Source organism: Nicotiana sylvestris, chromosome 11 (genome assembly GCF_000393655.2).
Source record: "Nicotiana sylvestris chromosome 11, ASM39365v2, whole genome shotgun sequence".
Taxonomy (NCBI): domain Eukaryota; kingdom Viridiplantae; phylum Streptophyta; class Magnoliopsida; order Solanales; family Solanaceae; genus Nicotiana; species Nicotiana sylvestris.
The window spans coordinates 97,642,059-97,664,565 of NC_091067.1; the positions used below are offsets into that span (position 1 = coordinate 97,642,059).

General features: G+C 36.2%; 3 protein-coding genes across 3 annotated transcripts; 1 reads left to right on the forward strand and 2 right to left on the reverse strand.

Annotated features, from left to right (window-relative positions):
• Positions 1 to 1,525: 1,525 nt before the first annotated feature.
• Positions 1,526 to 2,854, reverse strand: LOC138881370 (uncharacterized). Its single transcript, XM_070161593.1, has 3 exons — positions 2,521 to 2,854; positions 1,982 to 2,472; positions 1,526 to 1,753 (listed from the first exon to the last, which is right to left on the reverse strand). The coding sequence occupies exons 1-3, from the start codon at positions 2,852 to 2,854 to the stop codon at positions 1,526 to 1,528; spliced, it is 1,053 nt and encodes a 350-aa protein (XP_070017694.1).
• A 7,674-nt stretch (positions 2,855 to 10,528) lies between these two features.
• LOC104240025 (probable methyltransferase PMT2) lies at positions 10,529 to 16,160 on the forward strand. The gene is made up of 7 exons (XM_009794802.2): positions 10,529 to 10,783; positions 11,566 to 12,220; positions 12,350 to 12,560; positions 12,787 to 13,081; positions 13,592 to 13,966; positions 14,582 to 14,659; positions 15,601 to 16,160. The coding sequence occupies exons 2-7, from the start codon at positions 11,573 to 11,575 to the stop codon at positions 15,833 to 15,835; spliced, it is 1,842 nt and encodes a 613-aa protein (XP_009793104.1). The 5' UTR covers positions 10,529 to 10,783; positions 11,566 to 11,572; the 3' UTR covers positions 15,836 to 16,160.
• Positions 16,161 to 17,151: 991 nt separating this feature from the next.
• LOC104240023 (sphinganine C4-monooxygenase 1-like) lies at positions 17,152 to 22,047 on the reverse strand. Its single transcript, XM_009794801.2, has 2 exons — positions 21,280 to 22,047; positions 17,152 to 18,105 (listed from the first exon to the last, which is right to left on the reverse strand). Exons 1-2 carry the CDS (start codon positions 21,529 to 21,531, stop codon positions 17,551 to 17,553), a joined length of 807 nt encoding a protein of 268 aa, XP_009793103.1. The 5' UTR covers positions 21,532 to 22,047; the 3' UTR covers positions 17,152 to 17,550.
• Positions 22,048 to 22,507: the final 460 nt, after the last annotated feature.

Below are 22,507 nucleotides of genomic sequence, written 5' to 3' on the forward strand. Positions count from 1 at the left end.
ACGAGCTACAAATTTTCATTAAGAGTTAATAAAAAACTCAACCTCGCAAATCGTTACAGGATAAGTGCACTCATACCATAGGGATGGAACAAAATAGTGCATTTTAAACCAATCCATCATATAATTTGTTCTTCCCATTGAGCCTAGACATAAGATCTCTAGTCCCCAGTTGGGTTTCCTCATATATGACTTATGAGTTTATGAGATTCAATCTCATCCCCTTGATGTGCTCCAGACCATTTCTCTTTCCACAACTTCAGTTAGTGGATCAACAAAATTATCACATAATCAACATTAATTTTACCACTTTTCAAATATCATACAATATTGTGTTTTCTCATTATAGGTCTGAATTTACCGTTATAATAACGGTTTTGTAATCTACCAATAGCAGCGGTGCTATCATAATGAATTAAAATAGGAAGAATTGGTTTTTCAAAATAAGGAATTTGAAATAATAAATCTCTCAACCAATTCACTTCCTCACTAGCTGAAGCTAAAGGAATTAGTTCAGCCTCCATGGTAGAGTTAGAATTTTTTTAATTTCCAACAAATAGCACCACCTTTCAAAAATAAAATGTTCGAATCTGCATCAGAAAAGCCTTCAAGTATATCAGGATATTTTTTTAAGATAAGCCATAGGTTTTTGTACTAAGTAAATACCTTATAACTCTTGTTATGTCATGCCAATATTCATTACCTGCCTTGCTTGTAAACCTGCTAAGTTTTCATATAGCGTATGCAATCTCAAATCAATCTAGTTTAATCAGTCACATATTCTCAAGCTTCCAATTAAGCTAGCATATTCCTTTTGATTTATCACATCATTTTTACTTTGTACAGGAAATAACACTTTTTTTTAAAATAAACCATTCACTCGGGCTATGCTATCCCGAGGTGATGGGGGGTTTGGCATTATCCCCTACCTCGTATATAGATTGTAAAAATAAGTACAATAGAGGGGGACGTAATATCTAACCTCTAGAATACAAATATTAAAAGAGCTTATTGATGGTCTAGGACCTGGTGCACATAACACCTTACAAAAGGGGCTGCATTGTTAGTAAAGATAATCAAAAGTATCCCTTCTCAATAGATTATGGAGGTTCAAAGTACCATCCTGAGTGTTTCTTTGCCTTTAACCTGAAGGCTGGGACTTGCATTCTATCAACTCTAACAGCACCTCTTATTTCAGGAGGGAGGTCATTCTCATTAGTATAAATAACGTTGTGAGTCAGAGAATTAGCATGTTTGGAAAGAAGATCAGCAACTTCATTCCCTTCTCTATAACAATGCATTACCTTGATATTGTGATGCCTTACTATCTCTTGGATAAGGGTGATGTCTTTGTGAAGTTTCCGTGGAATTTTGCATTGATCAAGGACCATGTTTACAACCAGTAGCGAATCTAGCTCCAAGGTAAAGTTGAAGGAATTTTGAGCACAACACCACTATATTCCTTGTAAGGCTGCTTGGACCTCTGAATAGTTGTTAGTCAAGAATTGGACTGGTGAAGCAAAGGCCATCACCATATGTCCATTTCTATTCCTAACAATGCCCCAGCTCCAGCCTTGCCTTGATTAGCAATATAGATCCCATCGATGTTAAGCTTCCAGAAGTTGCCTTCCGGTTTAGACCATACAACCATGGTGCTTTTGAGGGTAGGTTTGTAGGATTTAACAGTCTGGCATACCTTCCACCAATTCCAATCCCAACCCATCTTACTGAATTTAAGCCCCATGGATATCTTAACCTGTAAAAGAACTTGTTGGCAAATATTATAGGTAGAGATTGATTTGGTACCATACTTCTTGTCACATCAAGCCTTCCATAATTCCCACAAGACAATCATAGGGGTGATCTGTAGGAGGAATTTGTGAGTATGATTCTTGGTGGGAATGGACCACCAATAATTAAGGATAGAGAGGATATTTCTGCCTCTAGTCTTGAAGCCAAGGAGAGAAGAGATATAATTCCAAACACTAGAAGCCATATCACTGATGGTAAAGACATGGTTGAGAGATTCAATTTTAGGGGCTCTACAATAGACACAAGTAGATAAAACAGTAACACCAAATCTCTGACGTGTGTCAGCAAAAGGAAGCTTTTTGTAAATAATTCTCCAGATATTAAATGAGATCTTGAAAGGTAGTTCCTTTATCCAAACCTTGGACATCATAGGCATGGGTTCTCTTTTTTGTCGCAGGAGATGAAAGGCAAAAGCACATGTTAAGTTTCCTTGAACATTAGGCGTCCAAATAGCCTTGTCTTTGCATTGTTGTTGGCCTATATCCACCTGGGAAGTTTCGCTTAAGATAAATTGGTTGACAATGTTTTGTAATTTCTCCATATCCCAGCTCTGGTTGTCGATAAATTCACAGACCCTTGTATTGTCGGGTTTCTCACTGTGGTTGTTGTGTATGTTGATAGGACCCATGAGGGTCCATTTGTCCCACCAAAACAAGCTGTTGCCTTCATGAATATTTCAAAAGATGTGAGAATCGATTATATCTCTAGTACTCATTAAGTTCCTCCAGGAATTGGAGTCCTTAGGCACAGGAATTTTGGATAGAGGATTAGATCTAGGGCAATACTTTGCATTGAGGAACCTGGTCCATAAATTGTTTTCCACCCTAAACCTCCACCATCTCTTAGCAGCAAATGAGTTGCAAATGTCTTGAAGCTTCTTGAAACCAACTCCCCCTTCATTGTGGGGGTAGCTTAAGTTCTCCCAGGAGCTCCAATGATAGCTCTTTTTGCCTTCCTTTTCTCCCCAGAAGAAGTTAGAGAGGTACATTTCAATTTGGCCAATAATAGCTTTTGGTGGTACCATAGCAGCAAGTAGGTAGAGCATTTAGGACTGCAGAATGTGTTTGATTATGATAGCCCTACCCCCAAATGACAATAAGTTCCCTTGCCAACCACTTGCTTTATTAAGGACCTTAGATGCAAGATCAGAGAAGTAGCAGTTCTTTTTCCTACCAATATAGATTGGGCAGCCTAGATAAGTGAAGGGAAATTCCACTTGTTTGAAACCTGTCCACCTTTTGATCCTCCTGTTCACCCTTCTATTTCTTGAATTGTGAGTGAGAAAAAAACTTTTATCCCTATTAATTTCCTGCCCTGAAGCATGTTGATAGTCATTTAGGACCTCCATGATGAGTTTGATAGAGTTCCTATCTCTTGAGGAGAAGAGGACCAGTTCATCAGCATAGCTCAAGTGATTGATCTTGAGACCACTAGTGCTCATAGAGAAGCCAATAAACTGGCTATTCTCAGGGAGCTTATTTAGAGCTCTGGACAGTGCTTCAGTGGCCAGAATAAAGAGAGAGGGCGATATGGGGTCCCCTTGTTTTAAACCTCTAGAGGATTTGAAAAACCCATATCTTGTACCATTGATTAGAATAGAATACCAATTGTCAGCAAGAAGCCTATAGATCATATCAATCACAACCTCACAGAAGTACAATTTTCTAAGCACAGTTGTTAGAAAGCTCCAAGATAATTTGCCATAGGCTTTAGACATATCGAGTTTAATGACAATGTTGCCTCCCTGGTTGTTCTTACCAATATCATGGACAATCTCTTGGGCCAGAAGGATATTCTCAGTAATGAGCCTGCCCTTGACGAATCCTGTTTGGTTATCAGAGATGAGTTTGGGGAGTAGTTGGGATAATCTGGTTGATAAGAGTTTGGAGATAATCTTGTTGTACACATTGCACAGACTAATAGGTCTGAGTTGGTCTAAGGTGGAAAGTGAGGACACTTTTGGGATTAGAACGAGATTAGTGTGAGTAAAGTATTTAGTAAGACTGGTCCCAAAGAAGTAAGCTTGTACAAATTGGCACACCTCCTTTTTAATAATATTCCAAGTAGCTTGATAAAAGTGCCCATTAAACCCATTAGGCCTAGCAACACTATTAGGATCCATGGAAAAGACAGTATTCCTTATCTCTTCTTCATCTGGCAATTCATACATGTATCTGTTGTCTTCACCTGTAATAAGTGAGTCCATACATTGTAAGATAGATAGATCATTGTCGTTGGGGTTGTGCTCAAAGAGTTTAGAGAAGTGCTCTACAACAGCATTAGATATAGCCTCATTACCCTCAATCTATCCTCCATTGGCATCTTTGATTTTATGAATATGAGACTTCCTTCTTTTCTCTTTCACTATACTATAGAAGTATTTGGTGTTGGCATCTCCTTCCTCTGCCCATTTGATTCTTGCTTTCTATTTGAAAATGGACTCTTGAATCTTTAGTCATCTGGTGTATTCGACATGTGCCTTCATAAGAGTCTGCATGTTATTGTCAGTGTCATAGCATCGTAGATTTCCTCTAGTCGACAGATATCACACTCTAGTTTTTTAACTGTTTCAAAAACATCACCAATGGTATCTTTGGACCATTTGCTTAGGCCTTTAGAAACAACTTTGAGTTTCTGTTGTAATACCCAAAGATAATTACCCTGAACGTCAATGTTCCAGATTTCCTCAACTGTAGAGAGATAGCCACTTTGAGAGGTCCAAAAGTTGAGAAACCTGAAGTACCTGGTGAATTCAACATTATCACTACCGGCTTTGAAAATCATGAGATTATGGTCAGATCCAATCTTGCCTCTGTGGTCAACCCTGTTAGAATGGAAAAGATCTAACCAGCCTTCATTAATCATGACTCTATCCAGCCTCTCACTTATTCTGTTTCTTCTACCCTTGCCATTGCACCATGTGAAAGGATATCCATTGAAGCCTAGGTCGCACATCCCGCAATCCTCCATGCATGAAAGAAAATCTCTGCTCTCATTTAAGGTGTAAGGTGTACCACCTTTCTTTTCAGCAGCATTCGTAATGACATTGAAGTCTCTTAGAATAGTCCATGGCCCATTGATGTAGTGGTGGACAGACCTGATTTTGCGCCAAAGTTTTCTTCTTTTTTCAATAGTAGATTTAGCATAGACCCTTGTTATCCAGAAATTATTTCCATTGTTATTGGCCTCTAGAGTAATCTATTGCATACTATTACTGATGATACTGCAAACAGTATTGTTCCTCCAAAGACACCAAATTTTGCTATTTATATTGGAAGCAGCATGATCAAAGCCCATAATATTCTTGTAATGCTTTAACTGATTTGCAGCCAAGAAGGTTTCCTGTAACACTACAAAATCAATTTTGTGCATCCTGATCAATTTGGCCAATCTTATGCTCGCTCCTTTGGATTTCACCCCCCCTTATGTTCCAGTTAATGATGTTAATCATTAAAATATTTTGGAGGTTTGTAAGGCACCTTCTTCTTTATTGGTATCAGTGAGCTTTAGTTGCCCACATGTACCTTTAACTTTTTTATTTTTGTTCCCTCTTGGTGATAGCCTTGTTGTTCTATTACTTGAGCTATCTCCTTAGACACTGGGTCATAAATTACTTCAGTGTTCAGCATCTCCTCTTTATCACAGCTATTAGCAGCCTCGTCATCTTCTAGGTCAGAGTTCCCTTCCTGTTCTTCTGTAGCACTAGCATAGTCGTCTTTCTCTTCATGTTGGCTACTTCGTATATCTGGCCCATATTTCTCAGGTGCTACTGATTCTTCAATAATCTCCAGTGATCCCAATTCTACCACAAGCTGGCCACTTAAACTTTTAAGTTATGTGGTCCTAATGTTAGTTCATGTGAATTCAAGATCCTTGATTTGCTCCAGTTCTTTTCTTTGTTGGTGATTGTTGGAGCTGTTAGCATTATTTTCATGTATCTCTAGTTGTTGGTTCTTGCTACTGCTCCCTTGATTTTCTTCTGTATTGATCATAGTCATTTTCCCTTGCCACTCTTTATGTTGATAGTTCCAACTTCTTCGATTGATTCAGGAATATTCTGATTTGGGGCATGTTTTGTTTTCTGTTTTGTCCATAAGATATTCTTGATCTTCAGTAAGCTTGCTATCCTGTTTTGCTTCCTTTTTTGGTTTTTGGTTTTCTTATTTTTGATTTTCGCCTCTTCTACTGTATTACCTGTGATAGGTTCTTTTATTTCTAGTGCCTTCTCCACATGTTTTATATTGTTGGCCTTCACCACTTTGTAGATAGGTTGGTTGTTTTGTGTGTTTTTGATATTGTTCTTAGTCTTCACTACACCACTACTTTGGCCTTTTTCGTTTTGCTTGATGTTCTTGCCTTCTTTGTGCTTCGCTCCTTGGTTAGTCACAGCATTTTGAACTTTTGGTTGCCCAACCTGCATATCTTTAACACTTGAATCAAAAGGAGTTACGACATGCTTGCAATCAATTAAATTATTTTTTTCATAATTTTCTCAATATAATGTGACTAGTCAAGGAAACTTGCATCACATGTTTTATTAAATTTTCATTCCAAGAATGAAATTTGTCGCACCCAAATTTTTTATGTCAAAATGGCTACTTGCATGCTTTTTAGTTTCTCCAATAACATTTATGTTAGGACAAATATTAATAAATCAATAATATAGAGGCAAACAACAATATGTGAATTATTCCAAAACTTATGATAGATGCACTTATCACACTTCTTGATTTAATCAACTTTCACTCATGCATGAATACTCAAATTATTGATGGTAGAATTTTTTTCACTCCCACTATTTTTAGCATTATAAATTTTTTTTTCTATGAAAATATATATCACATATTCATGAAAAAATATAAGGTAAACAGTTTATACCGTTTCTCCGCCTGAGCTAAGCAAGTAGAAAAATACTTTACCTTTCTATCTCTTAAAGAGAGTGAACTTCTACCTTGATATCTGCTAACTTTCAACTGCATAAAAAAATTGATTCGCCTTAAAATTGTTGGTGAATAGAGTGTATGGGTCAAAATCTGACCGTAGTGGTCGCCCCCAATAGGAATGATAGGGGGTCGACCAAGTCGGGATCCCGTCTAAGTGGCGAAATAGCAAAGAATACCTCGGTCGTCCTCGAGGTCAAATTATCGAAAGCATACGTTAAGTCAATACTGTGTTCAAGTTATGACGAAAGGGACAACCGTAAGAAAGCATGTTGGTCAAAGACCATTGAATAAAAGGTCTAAGAACTATATATATATATAGTTCTTAGGAGGGAATCTCTGGGGGGGGGGGTTCGCTTCACTTTTTCCTTTTTACTAGCTCACTTGCAATTCTTCTTCGCTTCAGATGTAAGCCTAATTCTCGTGTTTGATATAAAATTATGACATCAATAAACCTGATATATTCCTACCTTTTGTTATTTCCCATTATATATGTTTGGATCTGAAGTTAATTATGCTTGACTAAGATTTACCTTCTCTATTATTGATAATTGAAATTAGCAGAATAGTCTTAAGCTTTTTGCTCAAACACAGAGAAGATCACTAAAAATTTTCTTAAAAGTTACTCCCTCCATTCAAGTTTATTTATCTGCTATACTAAAAATTTATGTCTACTTTTACTTGTTAACTAATGGATAAGTTACTATTTTATACCTATTTTACTTTACCCTTATCATTTCCCAACATTTTGAATTTATAATAGTCAAAGTTAAATAATAATAATAATAATAATTAGGGGTATATAGTAAGAATATTATGTTATTTATTGTTTTTAAAGAATTGTGTTAAGTTAATAGTGGATAAATAAACTTGAACTGAGGGAATATAACTTTGTTAACTATAACAATTAGGGGTGGGCATTCGGTATTTCGGTTCGGTATTTAAGAATTTCGGTTCGGTATTTCGGTATTCGGTTTATCAATTGTGTATACCAAATACCGTACCAAATTATTTCGGTACGGTTCGGTATTTCTTATTTTGGTTCGGTATGGTTTCGGTACGGTTTCGGTTTAACCAAGACCCATTCAAATTGTTGCATTTCACTTTCAGTGTAAGAACCAATTGAGGCTGGTAAATTTACACTAGTAACAGTTCTGTCACTTTCTAGTTTCTAATGTAACTACAGGTCTGCAGCTAAGCAAAAGCTAAAAAGGCTAAAGAAGCCATTAACAATATCCTTTTCTAGCCATTTATAAATAAATAAAAACCATAGCCATTACTACTCAAGTCCACAATTATTTAAATCTTTCCAAACCAGGCCATTTTAACAAGTGCACAATTCTGTGCAACAGTGCAGTATGCACAATTCAAATTTCAAAATTCAAAGGCTCAAAGACAAAGATGCAACAGATGCAGCACCTAAATAGCTAATCTACTGGCTGCATTACCAATTAACAGATGCCACATCAGTCTTAACCAACAGATGCAACAGTAGTCTTAACCAACAGATGCAACAGCTTAACAAAATTAACAATAAAAATAATAAATTATCAAGGTGCAACAGATGCAACAGTCTTACTAAAATTAACACTTAACAAATGCAGCAGCTGTAGCAGAATTAACTTAAATAGAGAGGGCATCCCTCAACAAAAACAGTCTTAAATCTTAATTCTTAAATACGGATTTCAGGAACACGCGCAAGACAACGCTTAATATGCTTCCTTAAACCAATTGTTCCATTCCTCTTTGGATTAACATTATTGACTTTACCACAATGCTTGCACTCTACTTTGCGAAGTCGGGGATTCCTGTATACTAGTACCTCTCCAGATATCTGTCCGTGTTCACTGCATAAAATTGTTGAGTTTTACTTTGTAAGTTTCCAGTTTGACTTTTTAAAAGTAAAGGCATAGCATCAAAAGATGACACAAGTTACAAACATACATATGCTGAAATTACTAGGTCAAAACAATTACTTATTAGGTTAGTTAAACATTTACTCAAGGGTCATATATCATTTAACGTATACTTATAGAATAACACAGACTTCATGAGGATTTAAAGTATCCGTCGGATCAATTGTCCCTATTAAATAGAAAGTATCAGAGATAGGAAGTTTTCCTCCTTTTAGCCCATTTCTTTCTTCCTTTGTCAAGGAAGATAAGCAACACCTAAGATACGGTTCACAGAGAGGTACTACAGCCATTATCATACCCGTGGCAATAGAGGCATCATCACGATCTCTATGGTTCGCTGCAACTGCACGGAGATATAACCAATAAAACAAAAAAGTAAAGGTCTGATTTGGTAAAGCAATCAACAGATACTTAGAACAGAGTCATGCATTTTAAGATCAATGCAGGTAAAGGAATACTACGATTAAAGCTTCTGTATCAAATCGGAAAGAAGGCTTCAGACAATGTTTATTTAAAACCAGTACAGGCACCAGCTTGTTAATTGTGCAAATAAGCATGTAATGTTTTCAAGACATCATTTGAAAGTTTGAGAACCAAAATGTTACCGCATGCTGAAATTTAAGCAACACTACGCATAAGTTTAAAGTTTTCGGGTAATAGTATCTGAAGGTCCACATTTCTCCTTATACGTGGTAGATTATAACCATAAACAATTGCAAAGAGACTTAGTTTTATTGTAATTTTTTTCTAAACCAAGAATTACCTTTTAGTGTTGTCACCTCATCTGAGTATAACCTTTGTATCTCCTCCAAAGTGTTATTCAGTATATCAAAGAAATACTCTGCCGGAACACCTCCATAGGTCAACAGAGCAATAAGAGTTCTTGATAGATAAGTATTCCGAGGTTTAAAACTGAAAGAACATAAATGATGTTAGTTGCACACAGTCATGAAAGTAGCATTTTAAATTTCATGTTCCGACGAAGATTCCAAGGTGAAACTTTATCTTTCTACTAATTGAATTGACTAAAAAGCACAAAATAGTAGAAATTAGAAACATACCTTTGAAAATTGAAACTATCGCAAGTTCGCAACAACAACGTCTTCGTTTGCCCAGAATTTGTGAGGACTGAGGAGTGAGGATCGCCTAATCGGAGCTCGGAAAGCCGGAAATCGCCTAATCGGGCTGAGAAATTGAGGAATCGGACTGAGGAATTGAGGAATGGAGCATCTTCGTCTCTTCGACTCTTCATTTGCTGCTCTGTCTAATAGCCTAATGCTCTAACCTAATGAATGATGTTTAGACAGGGTGGGCTGGGGCTTTGGTCTGGGGAGTTCACTGGTTCAATTAGAAAATTAGAAAAATGTCTTTAAAAAAATCGGTATTTCGGTATACCGAAATTTCAAATGTCTAATACCGAGGACCGTACCGAAATACCAAAATTGCAATACCGAAATAGATCGAAATACCGAAAAAACCGAAACCGAAATACCGAATTAATTCGATTCGGTTCGGAATTCGGTTTTTCGGATTTTATGCCCACCCCTAATAACAATAATGACGATTATAAAACAACTCGTAACTTTGAGTCTGCCTGAACAGGATTTTCTAGTTTCTCGACTCTGCTCCAATCAAAAGACTAAAGGCTCTATTGATACTATCAACGTACATGATTCACCAAGATCCTTCATCTCAAGCCGTCCATCCTGCCGACTATTACATTGAACGACACACATAGTACGTCTTAGATTTTTCATGAAGGTAGGTCCCACTTCCTTGGTTTTATTACGTTCTAGTGCTATCCCATATGGGTCCCATTTCATCTGATTGGTGTGGCACTTCGCACCTCCTTTACGCTTTAGCAAACACTACTATGATTACTAAACAGAAACCCCCACTCCCCCCAAACAGGAAAAAAAAAAAGGAAACTTGTAAATTTGATCTATACTTGTAGATATTTTTGAATATTCAAAATCAGGGGAAATTTTTGCAGTGGCTCTGCTAAATTTTCTCGGCTAATTTGTAAAGCTTTAAGGGTGGCACCATAATTGAGTTGTAGACGGAAAAGCAGAGTTGGAAGGTCATTAAGGAAGTGTGAAAAAAAAATTCATGACATTGGTATACTGATTGAACAATTTATAGCTGATCTTTCATTCAATTCATTGCAATTCTTGATTTAAAGTTCCTATCTTTCTTTTCAGTTTGGTTGATTCATTTGTCAAGTCAGACTTCACTTTCTAAACCCCTTTACAGTACATGGTTCAAATTTGTTCTTATGGGGTACTATAACAATATTTTCCTAGTGTAGTTAGAGTATAATAAATTTGCAGTTTTGAGCTTCTTTTTTTCTTGGGTCTGCTCTAAGTATCAGTTCTTGGCTTCAAGTTTCAGTTTTTGTAGCTTTGGGGGGTTGTGTTCTATGAGCTGATGCATTGTTCTCTGGTTATATATATCTGTTTTACTATGTTGGAACTAACACAACCTATTTGAGAGCTTGATTTGTGGGTTGGTTTGTTTAACTTTTGTGTAATAGAACTGTCAAACTTGGTCCAATTACTCTGCGGGGCGGTTAAAATCTATGGTCGTCTCTTGCTACCTTAATATGCAGTTACTGAAGTATCAGGGAGAAAAAGAAGCTTTATCTGAGTTTACTCTATAATTTGCTTTAATTGACTTCTACTGAAATTTCTAACAGCATTTGGTATCCTCGACGATCAACATATTATAGAACTATGCTCTGATCTAGTGACGGTCTTCTTTTTTTTTCCTTCATAATAGAGGTCATTTGCAGTATAAGGTGTGATGTCTGGATATATGTACTTCTGATACATTTAGAAAACATAGGTGCATCGGCATTCTATTTCCTTCTCATTCCTAACTCAGCTTTGAAATCATTTCAGGACAACAATGGCAAATAAAAGTTCAGGGGACAATAGGACTAGGACTTCTGTGTCGATCTTTATAGTAACTGGTTTATGTTGCTTCTTCTATTTGCTTGGAGCATGGCAAAGAAGTGGCTTTGGGAAGGGAGATAGTATAGCTCTGGCGGTCACCAAGACTGCTGGTGAGAACTGCAATATCCTACCGAATCTCAATTTTGAGACTCGTCATGGTGGCCAAGCGGGTAGCATTGATGATTCGGGAACAGAAGTCAAAAAATTTAAGCCATGTCATCCTCGTTACACCGATCATACACCGTGTCAAGATCAAAAGCGTGCTATGCACTTCCCAAGGGAAAATATGATCTATCGGGAAAGGCATTGTCCACCTCAAGAAAAGAAGTTGCATTGCCTCATTCCAGCACCTAAGGGGTATGTTACCCCATTTCCGTGGCCAAAAAGTCGGGATTATGTTCCATATGCCAATGCTCCATATAAGAGCTTGACCGTTGAGAAGGCCATTCAAAATTGGGTTCAGTATGAAGGTAATGTGTTTAGATTTCCTGGAGGAGGGACACAGTTTCCTCAAGGAGCAGATAAGTATATTGATCAGCTTGCTTCAGTAATCCCGATTCAAAATGGAACTGTTCGGACTGCTCTGGACACTGGTTGTGGGGTATGCTTTCTGCTTTGAAATCCTCTCTTTTACCCAAAGATATCTGTGTGTCAGTTTCTTCACCTACTTGGAGAGTATTTCTCGCTATTGTGTTGGCTTCTTTGGCTAACAATGCTTTATGAATCCTAGGTTGCAAGTTGGGGTGCTTATCTTTGGAAAAGGAATGTCATAGCAATGTCATTTGCCCCCAGAGACTCACATGAAGCTCAGGTTCAGTTCGCTCTTGAAAGGGGTGTGCCCGCTGTTATTGGCGTACTAGGAACAGTCAAAATGCCATATCCATCTAAGGCGTTTGATATGGCTCATTGTTCTCGTTGTCTAATCCCATGGGGAGCTGCTGGTATGAATGTTGTTTGGTAGCAAGAATAACTACTTTGCAAATTTGTGCTGTTTTCTTTTATAAAAGGTTGCCATTCTCAAAAAAAAAAAAAAAAAACTACTTTGCAATATGAACAAGTGTGATGTTTTACAATTTTGCAAGACATTTGGTTTTACTTCACTCCTTTTACTTGTTAACCTTTTCGGTAGAGCGCTTTGGTTGCATATTTTATACTTTCTTCTTGCAGATGGAATCCTCATGATGGAAGTTGATAGAGTTCTTAGACCTGGCGGTTATTGGGTGCTTTCCGGTCCTCCTATCAATTGGAAGACTAATTACAAGGCCTGGCAACGACCCAAGGAGGAACTTCAGGAAGAACAAAGGAAGATTGAAGATATTGCTAAACGTCTTTGCTGGGAGAAGAAATCTGAGAAGGGAGAGACTGCAATTTGGCAGAAAAGGATGGATGCTGACTCATGCCGTTCAGAACAAGAAGATTCTGCAGCTACATTTTGTAAATCTGCAGATCCAGATGATGTCTGGTATGTCATCATTCTAAATAGTTCAGTTTTATATGTTGGTAGTTCGTCTGTACTTCAAGAAAATGCTAAGGAGAATGTGCTTCTTGCCTCCGATGAGTGGCAAATTGATACAACGGGATTTTCTTTTGGTGTCTCAAAGAAACTTGATTATGTCCTCAACGCTAAAACAATATTAAGTCTTTTTGACTTATACACTTATTTCCTAAGACGAAGAATGTTTTTAAGAAGGTCTAAGCATGTGGAAAGATATCTAGAAGTCTTTATAATTAAAGTTTGTGATAATCTGATACGGTGGTTATTTACCTTGTTCACTTACCATGCAAACCCTGTTGGTGCAAGACAGCGAGTGTACACTACAGTGTTAACCCTATTAGCTTGGCCCGTTCTATAAGAACGAAGTAAAAGGATAGACCCTTTCGTTTCATCCAACATTACTTGTACATTACACTGTAAATCATTATTGAAAATCAAGTTTCATGGTTATTCCATTGTTTTGCTTCTGTTGATCAGGTACAAGAAAATGGAAGGATGCATAACACCAAGCAAAGTTAATGGTGATGGCGAGGGTCTAAAGCCATTTCCTGAGAGACTTTTTGCTGTTCCCCCAAGAATTGCCAATGGACTAGTTTCTGGAGTTTCCGTTGAGGCATATCTGGAAGACAACAAGAAATGGAAGAAGCATGTAAGTGCTTATACAAAAATTAACAAACTCATTGATACAGGAAGGTACCGTAATATCATGGATATGAATGCTGGACTTGGAGGTTTTGCTGCAGCTCTTCATTCTCCCAAAATGTGGGTGATGAATGTTATGCCGACAATAGCCGAGAAAAATACCTTGGGAGTTATATATGAACGAGGGCTTATCGGAATTTATCATGACTGGTATGACTTCTTCTCTCACATGCTCAATATATACTTATCTGGATTACTGTGGCAACTGTTTGTCGTTTACAGGAAGTTGCAGTATTCTTGGCACTCAATTTTTGTGGTTGTGAATTGTGATTATTAATCTTGTATTCTCTACTCTTTTGGCTGTAAATGCAAGGACCATCAAAGGAAAATTTTGCTCTATTATTAGTGACTTTGTGAAGAATTAAGGAAGTGTCAGATTAAAGGAAACCACTGATCAAATATTACTATCCCTTTCTATGTTAGTTTGCTCTTGTACTTCTGGTTTGGATATAGTAGTTAACGCATTAACCTTAGAGGATACTAAACTCGGGATCTTTGTGTGAGGCCTTCAATATCAGAGGGTTTAAAGTTAATTAAGCATATGCTCGCAACATACCTATATAGAGCAATATAAGTTGCTGCCTTGGGTTTCAACACCAAAATTTTTAAGTCTCGGTGGAAATGGAGGAAGGAATATCAATCCTATGTCACGTTTTGATCAAATTGTTTTGTCTAATTTTGTCTCTTAGTAAGGAGATCAAACTGTGCATCGTACTTTATACAATAATTTTCTCTTCCTCTTATCCTGCTGAAATTGTGATTCAGGTGTGAAGCATTCTCTACGTATCCAAGGACTTACGATCTCATTCATGCTCATGGTCTTTTCAGTTTATACAAGGATAAGTAAGTATTCCATTTTTTCTTTTCTTGTACTTTAGCATTTCAAGCTGTTCCTTGTTGAGATCAAGAGCCTTATTTAGTATTATGACTCTTGAGAATTGGGCTGGAGCCAATCTCTTTAATGGAGTTCGTATTATAAGCCCTGCCTAATTGGCTCAGTGTTGACTTGAATTGCACGTCACTAATATTTGCTGGTTTCCTCCTTCAGAACTGAATGATCGGAATTGGTTGTAAATAAAGAATAAGTCGGAGTATTAGTGTGGTTAAGCCAAACATCTTCAAGTTACGCCCTCTGTCCCAATTTATATTAGTATGACACTCTTCTAGTTTTAGTACGTTCCAAATGTTTGAAATCAATCCATTTCTATTCAACCTTTACAACTTTCAAAAGATCAAAATCATTAAATTATTCAACTTTTAAGCTTTAGTGTGATGTTTCCTTATCAACCTAATCATTCAACTATTACTTTTAACATTTTATCTTCTTTATCACCAATAAGTCAAATTAACACCTTAAACTTGGTCAAAAGTCAGTACCATCATAAAAATTTAAGCTAAGAGCGTACATTTTATTGCTTCTTTTGAATCCCATTTTTAAGCTGAACTTTATGCGATTAGCAAAACTATTATATAAGAGCTTCTCTAATTGTTTTAGAGTGAAGAGATATGTTAAACTCAATAGCATGCTTGGAGGGTTTGGCTGGATTATCCAATGCTAAACCAATAGCGTGTCACTTGGAGATGGGTTAAGTAACTAGAAAAGGTCTGTCCCATTAGTATTAGCTAAAAGTTTTAAGTGGCTAAATATTTACTGAATCCATCCCAATTAGCTGACCTGTTGTTTCTTGTTGTTTCTGTTAGCATAGATTGCTGTTGTGCTTTTGTCCAAATTAAATTAGTGTTTTAACACTCGTCTGTTGACTTTCTTTCTTGAATTCATTTAGGTGCGACTTTGAAGACATTCTCTTAGAGATGGACCGTATTTTGCGGCCAGAAGGCGCTGTTATTATGAGGGACGATGTAGACGTGCTAATTAAGGTGAAGAAGATAATAGGAGGTATGAGATGGGACTTTAAATTGATGGATCATGAAGACGCCCCCCTTGTTCCCGAGAAAATACTTGTAGCAGTCAAAAAATATTGGACCGTTGGTGATAATAATACCACATTCACACGATAAGATGCTCGCGAAGATGGTGGTCTGATCAATGTATTTGCAATGGATTCCGAGAAACATAAAGTTTAGTTATCAATGGTATTTGGTGGCTAAGGAATTTTTGGTCGAGGAGGTACTCTCCTTAATGTATGTGTTTAACTTTCTATTGATGGATTCATAAATATGAACACACTTGCATTCATTTATTCTCACTAGTTGATGAGTCCTGAATCTTCTGATGTATTCTTAGGAGCATTTTCTTCCTTCAAAAACAGATGTTGTAATGTGTTCAATACATTTTTGTATGAGATATGTTGATATTAATCTGCTTTACTTCATTGGAACAAAATTATCCATCTCGCCGCCCCCAAGTATCTTCAAGTTATGCATATCTGTTACAAAGAATATTTGTAAAGCTGGCATTCCTCCGGGACTTATAAGAAGAAGCTAAAGAAATTGGGTAGCTTTTAAAATTAAAAAAATCTCTTGATTAGTGACGAATTTAGTTTAATAATAATTTATTAAACACAATTGGATTCTAATAATTTTGATTCTATTAAACAAATTCAACCATTTAATTAGTAGTACAATTTTTCATTTTCAATCCTCCAATATCAAGGTTTCCTTAAATTTTCCACCCAGTGCTAACTTAAAATAAGAAGAAATGACCAAATTAATTTAATCCTGGCATTAACGATGGTAGTTACACAGAAATGAGAAAAATTATGTAATTTGAAGGTTAACTGTAAGTACCAAAATGAATATTTACCAAACAATTGAGGGACGTAAATCGTGTTTCTTATTTCTTTTTTCTAATTTCTGAAGACCTGCCTATAATTGTCTACTCCCTCCGGTCCAAAATAAATGATTTTTTGGCCTTTTTTTTGTGGTTCAAAATAAGTAATTTTTTCAAATTTCAAGAATGAATTAATTATTTTTTTCCTACATTGCTCTTGGAATAAATAGTATTGGAGTATGTGTTAGGAGTGATATTTTGAAGAGATAATAAAAGTTAATATGGTTAATTTTATTGCTAATTAATGTTAAAATGTAAATTTCTTAATCTGTGTGAAAATAACTAAAAAATTACTTATTTTGGACCGGACGCAGTAACATCTTAACAGTTCACATCGTCAGCTGTCACCTTGAAAAAGAAAAAGACAACTCATTGATCTGACTAAGTAATTCCTATGATCCTCATGTCATATTCAAATCAGTATTATAAACACTAGACAGCCTTGCAATGTTCTGTCAAGAAGAGACCAAAAACAATGACATATAATCAATCTTTAGTATCAGATAGATGCATAATTTACAAAACATTTTTCTAAGTTACATAGTTAATAAAATTCAACTGGAGATCAGTAACTTATGATAACAAAATAGAGGTTTATAATTACACAACTGTGACCACTTAACCAATAAAACCTCTCCGCGACGGACTCAAAGCCCGAAGCAGACTATGGTAGAGAATATTCAGAAGAAGAAAAAAACATCACTTGGATGCATACAATCCATTGCCAGACAATACTTAACCTCTACCTATACCAAATTATGGGAAACCAGATTATGACAAAAGGAAAGGCATTATTTGCCCCTTTTTTCTTTTTTCAACCTCAAAAAGAAAACCAGTAATACAACAATATATGCAGAAACATATATACAAATTACTGAGAAAGGCAAATACGGGTGTAAAATTGCAGTGGTACATACTTTTAAAACATGTACTAACAGTTCTGTTAGTCATCCTTGCAATCTTTATCAGGCCGAGCTTCATAACCCCCTTCTGGTCTCTTCACAAGTGCATATGGCATGTACGTACCAAGTATCCTATCCCACGTCACAAAGAAGGGTTGTGAAAAGTTATACTTGCTTCCGTAAAGTTGGTGATGAACGTCGTGGTACGCTGAGTTGTTCTTAAAGACGATATGGAACAGGTTTCCCGGTAGCCATAGTCCACAATGATCATCGACTGTCTTGATGGTCGCAAACGAGAAAAAGAAGATAGAAGCTCGAGGAGACATGCCTGAGAAAAGGAAAGCTAGGGCCCCACCGATAGTGTCGAGTATCAGACCCTCTAAAGGGTGATTGTACAAAGCTCCGAATGCATATGGAACAACTAGCCGGTGATGCTGAGAATGGATATGCTTGTATAAGAACTTATTTTGATGCATGTAGCGATGCATAAAGTATTGCCAAGTATCTAACACCACCATTCCAACAAAGAATTGTCTAGCAAGAACAAGGAAGCTAGCCTGTTGATTTCCGCCAGATTCTCCATCATTACCTGTGACCTGTTCCGGAAAAATTGAATTTAGTGAACAAGAATAAATTATCAAACTTGCATCCAGAAACGCATTGACATATAAACACAAATAATAAAAAGTCTGGACGAAAAATATTAGAGGAGAGAGCACAAGTGGAATAAGATATAAAATGGATCTAGAAAAATCACTTGATTGTGGATTGACCAAGAATGATTTCATTTTGCAATCAGCTAAAAGACATTCCAAAAGCCAAGGTCCGATAACAATCTCTGAACCATATGACGTTGGACTAGATGTTTGCTTAAAGAATTAACGCAAGCCAAACTCCAGTTGGCTGCTATATGTCAGAACAGCTCAAGTGGGGGATGTATTCATTAAGCTGCATGTGTGAAACTAAAGAAATTAGAAACTACACTATTGATAATAACTCCAAAGTGTAGTTTGAACCCACATGGGCACAAAAGTACAAGTCAATTGCCTCATTTTGAGGTCGCGGAAGTTTAGCAGAATGCAGACATGTTGTAAATATAATGAACTATCTTACAACATGATACTAGAGTAATGGTTACTAATAGAGTAATCTCACTTGTTAGTTGTCACCACTTCATCTCTATCAATGTTGACATCAATCCAAGGATGCACTGGTTTCTCTTTCCTCTCCTTTGATGGGCAGGAACAACTTCTTCCTATAAAAGATCCAAGCTTATATGCTGAGCTAGGAGAGTTATATTCTTCTTCAAACTCTCAACAGTAGCAAACCACTGAAAATCCCTCGTTGGTTACCTTTTCAATAATCTAAACGTACAGTTAAGAGGGCTAGTGAAGACTCCGAGCAGCCTATTTTCTCATTAAGCACTCTTTTTTTTCTACTAACAAAGAATAAACTCTAACTAAACAAAGATCGAAGACATTATCCCTTGCTAGCGCTTCTAATTACCACCACCAAAGTTTAGCAACAGAAACAACGAAATCTATTTGTGTGTCTTCATCCTTCCAAGTACATCACAATATTAAATACTCATTTTATGCTACCAAAGGAGGGATAAGGCGAGGGGGAGAGGATAGCCTAACGGACCAATGTCTCTACACCAATCTGCAAAACAGCTCAATCCAGACAAGAAAGGAAGGAGGGAAATAGAAAATCATTGATCGCTAAATTCTTCATAGATGCGTCACTGTTATATTGAAGCTGCCCTCTCCTCCAGACCCACTTTGTCTCACACATAACACTAATTTTCTTGGAAACGAGTATTCTGGCATCAACTTATCGGGGCTTCTTCAACATAAAGTGTTTAGTAGAGCACCCCGACACCTCTAGACACACAAACACACAGAAAAGAGGAAGGAAGCCATAGCACTATGCCACTATCAGTCAAAACTATAGCGCACATTTTGTATCTGATACTTGCACAAAATCATGTTATCTCCATGGTATGTCTGCCCTTTCCCTTCAAATTAACGCAATTAATATCTCCCCCCTCAGAATTTAAAAATATATTATTAAATGTACAAGCTCAGATAAACGGAGGCACTAGTGTTCCTAGGTTCATAAAATTCTCGGATATTTCATAAAGAACACTTCAAATAACTATCTATAACAGCTACATAGACAAATGATTTCTCCGCCCATCTGTCAGCCAAATTCTACAAACAGCAAGGTAGACAATACATCAACAAGAAGTCTACTACCCTGTCCACAAACAATTGGACAATCAGAACTAATCATAAATGTCAAAAATGAAAGAAAATGTCCTCTTCATATTAAAAAAAAGTGAGGCATCGCTAAATTCCAAAGAAGAACTATTATCCCTCATAACAGCCTCTTCCAACTCCTCTTCCTCTTCCATGCCCACCACAGGGTATGAAATATACCATGAAAGTATAAACGTCATGTTGCTTACCTAAACAACATATTTCAAATCCAAAAACTCAAAGATCAAAAGGAAGTTTGAAGCCTTCAACCAAAAACCAGATAGCGTTCACCACTACAAGGTCAAACAATCAATCAATAAAATTTGCCTCAACCACAAACTAGATGGTGTTAATGGTACGAATGATCTGTATGCATTCCGCTCTATCTGGACTCATCTCATTCTTACTAATCAAATCAGATTCTACAGCAAATAGCCATCCATAAAAGGTAACAAAGAAAAATACAAGGAGTTGCTAAGAATTTCCCAAAAGAAAAAAAAGCTAATAAGCACGCTTCAAATGTAATAACACAGCACCCATCATTTCTCTCCATCTCCGAAATAAGAAAATACCAGACAGAAATTTGCAAAAACAGAACTTTGCAATAAAAACTCCACCATCCTGAAAATGAGCACAAATTGTGCAGCAATACAAACTAATTGTCAATCGAACACCCCCCTAAAGATCTTCATCGGATTCAAATAATGGAAAAAAACCAACAATATATGCCTCGAGGTGCCAAATCCCAAAGAAATAACTATTCGTTGTTGTAACAGGCTCCTCAAGTTCCTTCCAGACCCCACAGCCACAGTGTATGAACACACCATGAAGTATAATTGCACATTGCTTACACCGAACTGCATATTTTAAACTCAAAATTCAAGAACAAAAAAATTTCCAGACTTCGATCAATAGTGGATAGCCAAGGGCGGAGCGAGAGCATTGTCTAGGGGTTCAGACAAACCCCATAGCTTTTGCTTGAATCATGTACTTGTATTAGGAAATTCATTAAATATTTAAATATTTAATGAATAAATACTTAACTGCAAACCTAGTAACTAAGACGAGCTATGGCTTTGATGGCAAACTCATAACCATTAACTTCGAATAATAGTTCCCGCCTTTGTGGATAGCAACCGCCATCAAAGGTCAATCAAATTAATCAATCAAAACTATTCTTTCAGTCCTAAATTAGCTGGCTATATGAATCCTCTGTATCCAACTGATCCACGAAATGAATCCCATTTATCAAATTCAAAGTACTTAACATAGTTAAACTATTTTGCATTGACGGTCAACTTACCACAACGTTCATCCTTTACCCAAGAGGAGGGGTCAGATTATGCTTTGCAAAATTCTAAAGTAAGACTAAGAAAGCTCTAAAAACATGCTTCAAAACACAAGAATACAGCAATCACCATATCTCAATCTCAAGAAATGAAAAAAATCAAACAGAAAAATTGCATAAAAACAGAAACTTTGCAATAAAGGGGTGATGGGGTTACGAACCGCGAAGAGAATTGTGGCAACAACAGCCTGAACAGCCTGTTGAAGAAGAACCCCTTTAACAACCTCTTTCTTTGTAACCAAATTCTTCTCATCCTCATCTTTTTTTGTATGCAACCTATAATTCTCCATACCCCCAAGCATACAATACAATCCTGAATATACCCAATACACCACTATTGGCGAAATTGTCCCCAACAATTCATCTGACACACCATATATTCCTCCTCTAAATTCAACAGTTTCAATATTCATATTGCCTTGTAGCAAATACAATTACAATAACAATAACACAAGATTCTCCGAAATTACAAAAAAAAGATTCAAACTTTATGTATATAAAATTAGATTCTTGTAACTATGAAAAAAGATACAAATTTTATGTAAATGAAACAAGATTACTGGAAACTAGGAAAAAAGATTCGAACTTTATGTAAATGGAACTAGATTCTTGTAACTATGAAAAAAATTAAAACTTTATGTAAAATTGTGAGTTTATTTATGGAAAGAGGGGAAGATTGGAGCTAGGGTTTGTGAGGGGGGTGGATTGAATTCTCTTCCAAATTTAATTGGAAGGAATTCAAGAAAACACAAAAAAAAAAAAGTAAAGCTAGGCAAAAAAGAAACCTAATGATGATCAATATTTAGTTGTTTTTGTTCAATCTGTGTTTTGAAGTATTAATAAAAAGGGCATTATTATTTGCAGCAAGAGTAGATATATTGCTATTGTTTTCATCATCAATATATATGAGGAATCTAGAAATGCTTTTTGAGTAGTAGTAATAATATTAAAGAAAATAAATAGGACTAATAATATAACTACGCTTTCTTTAGAGAAAAAGAAAAAAATTAGTAATGTTTTTTACTTTGTGGGACCGAAGGGGGGAGATGGGAAAGTCTTGAGGGGTCGTTTGGTAGGGTGTATAAGAATACTTAGTAAGGTTTATTAATAATGATGAAATTATTCAATTATTTAGTTTAATGTATTAAAAATAACATGCATTGCATAATCGTTTAAAAAAAGTTATTTGTTTACAAAAATACCTTCCTGAAAATCGTTAGAAAGGATTTGAAAAAGATTTAAAAGGTGGTTATGCATTTATACACGCTTATTCGTATTTAAAAATCATAATATTGCTAATATCATGGTTTTATTATGTATGCGAATAATACTGAATATGGTGTATATAACTAATACAAGTATTACTTATACATAGGTTTAAAAACACTA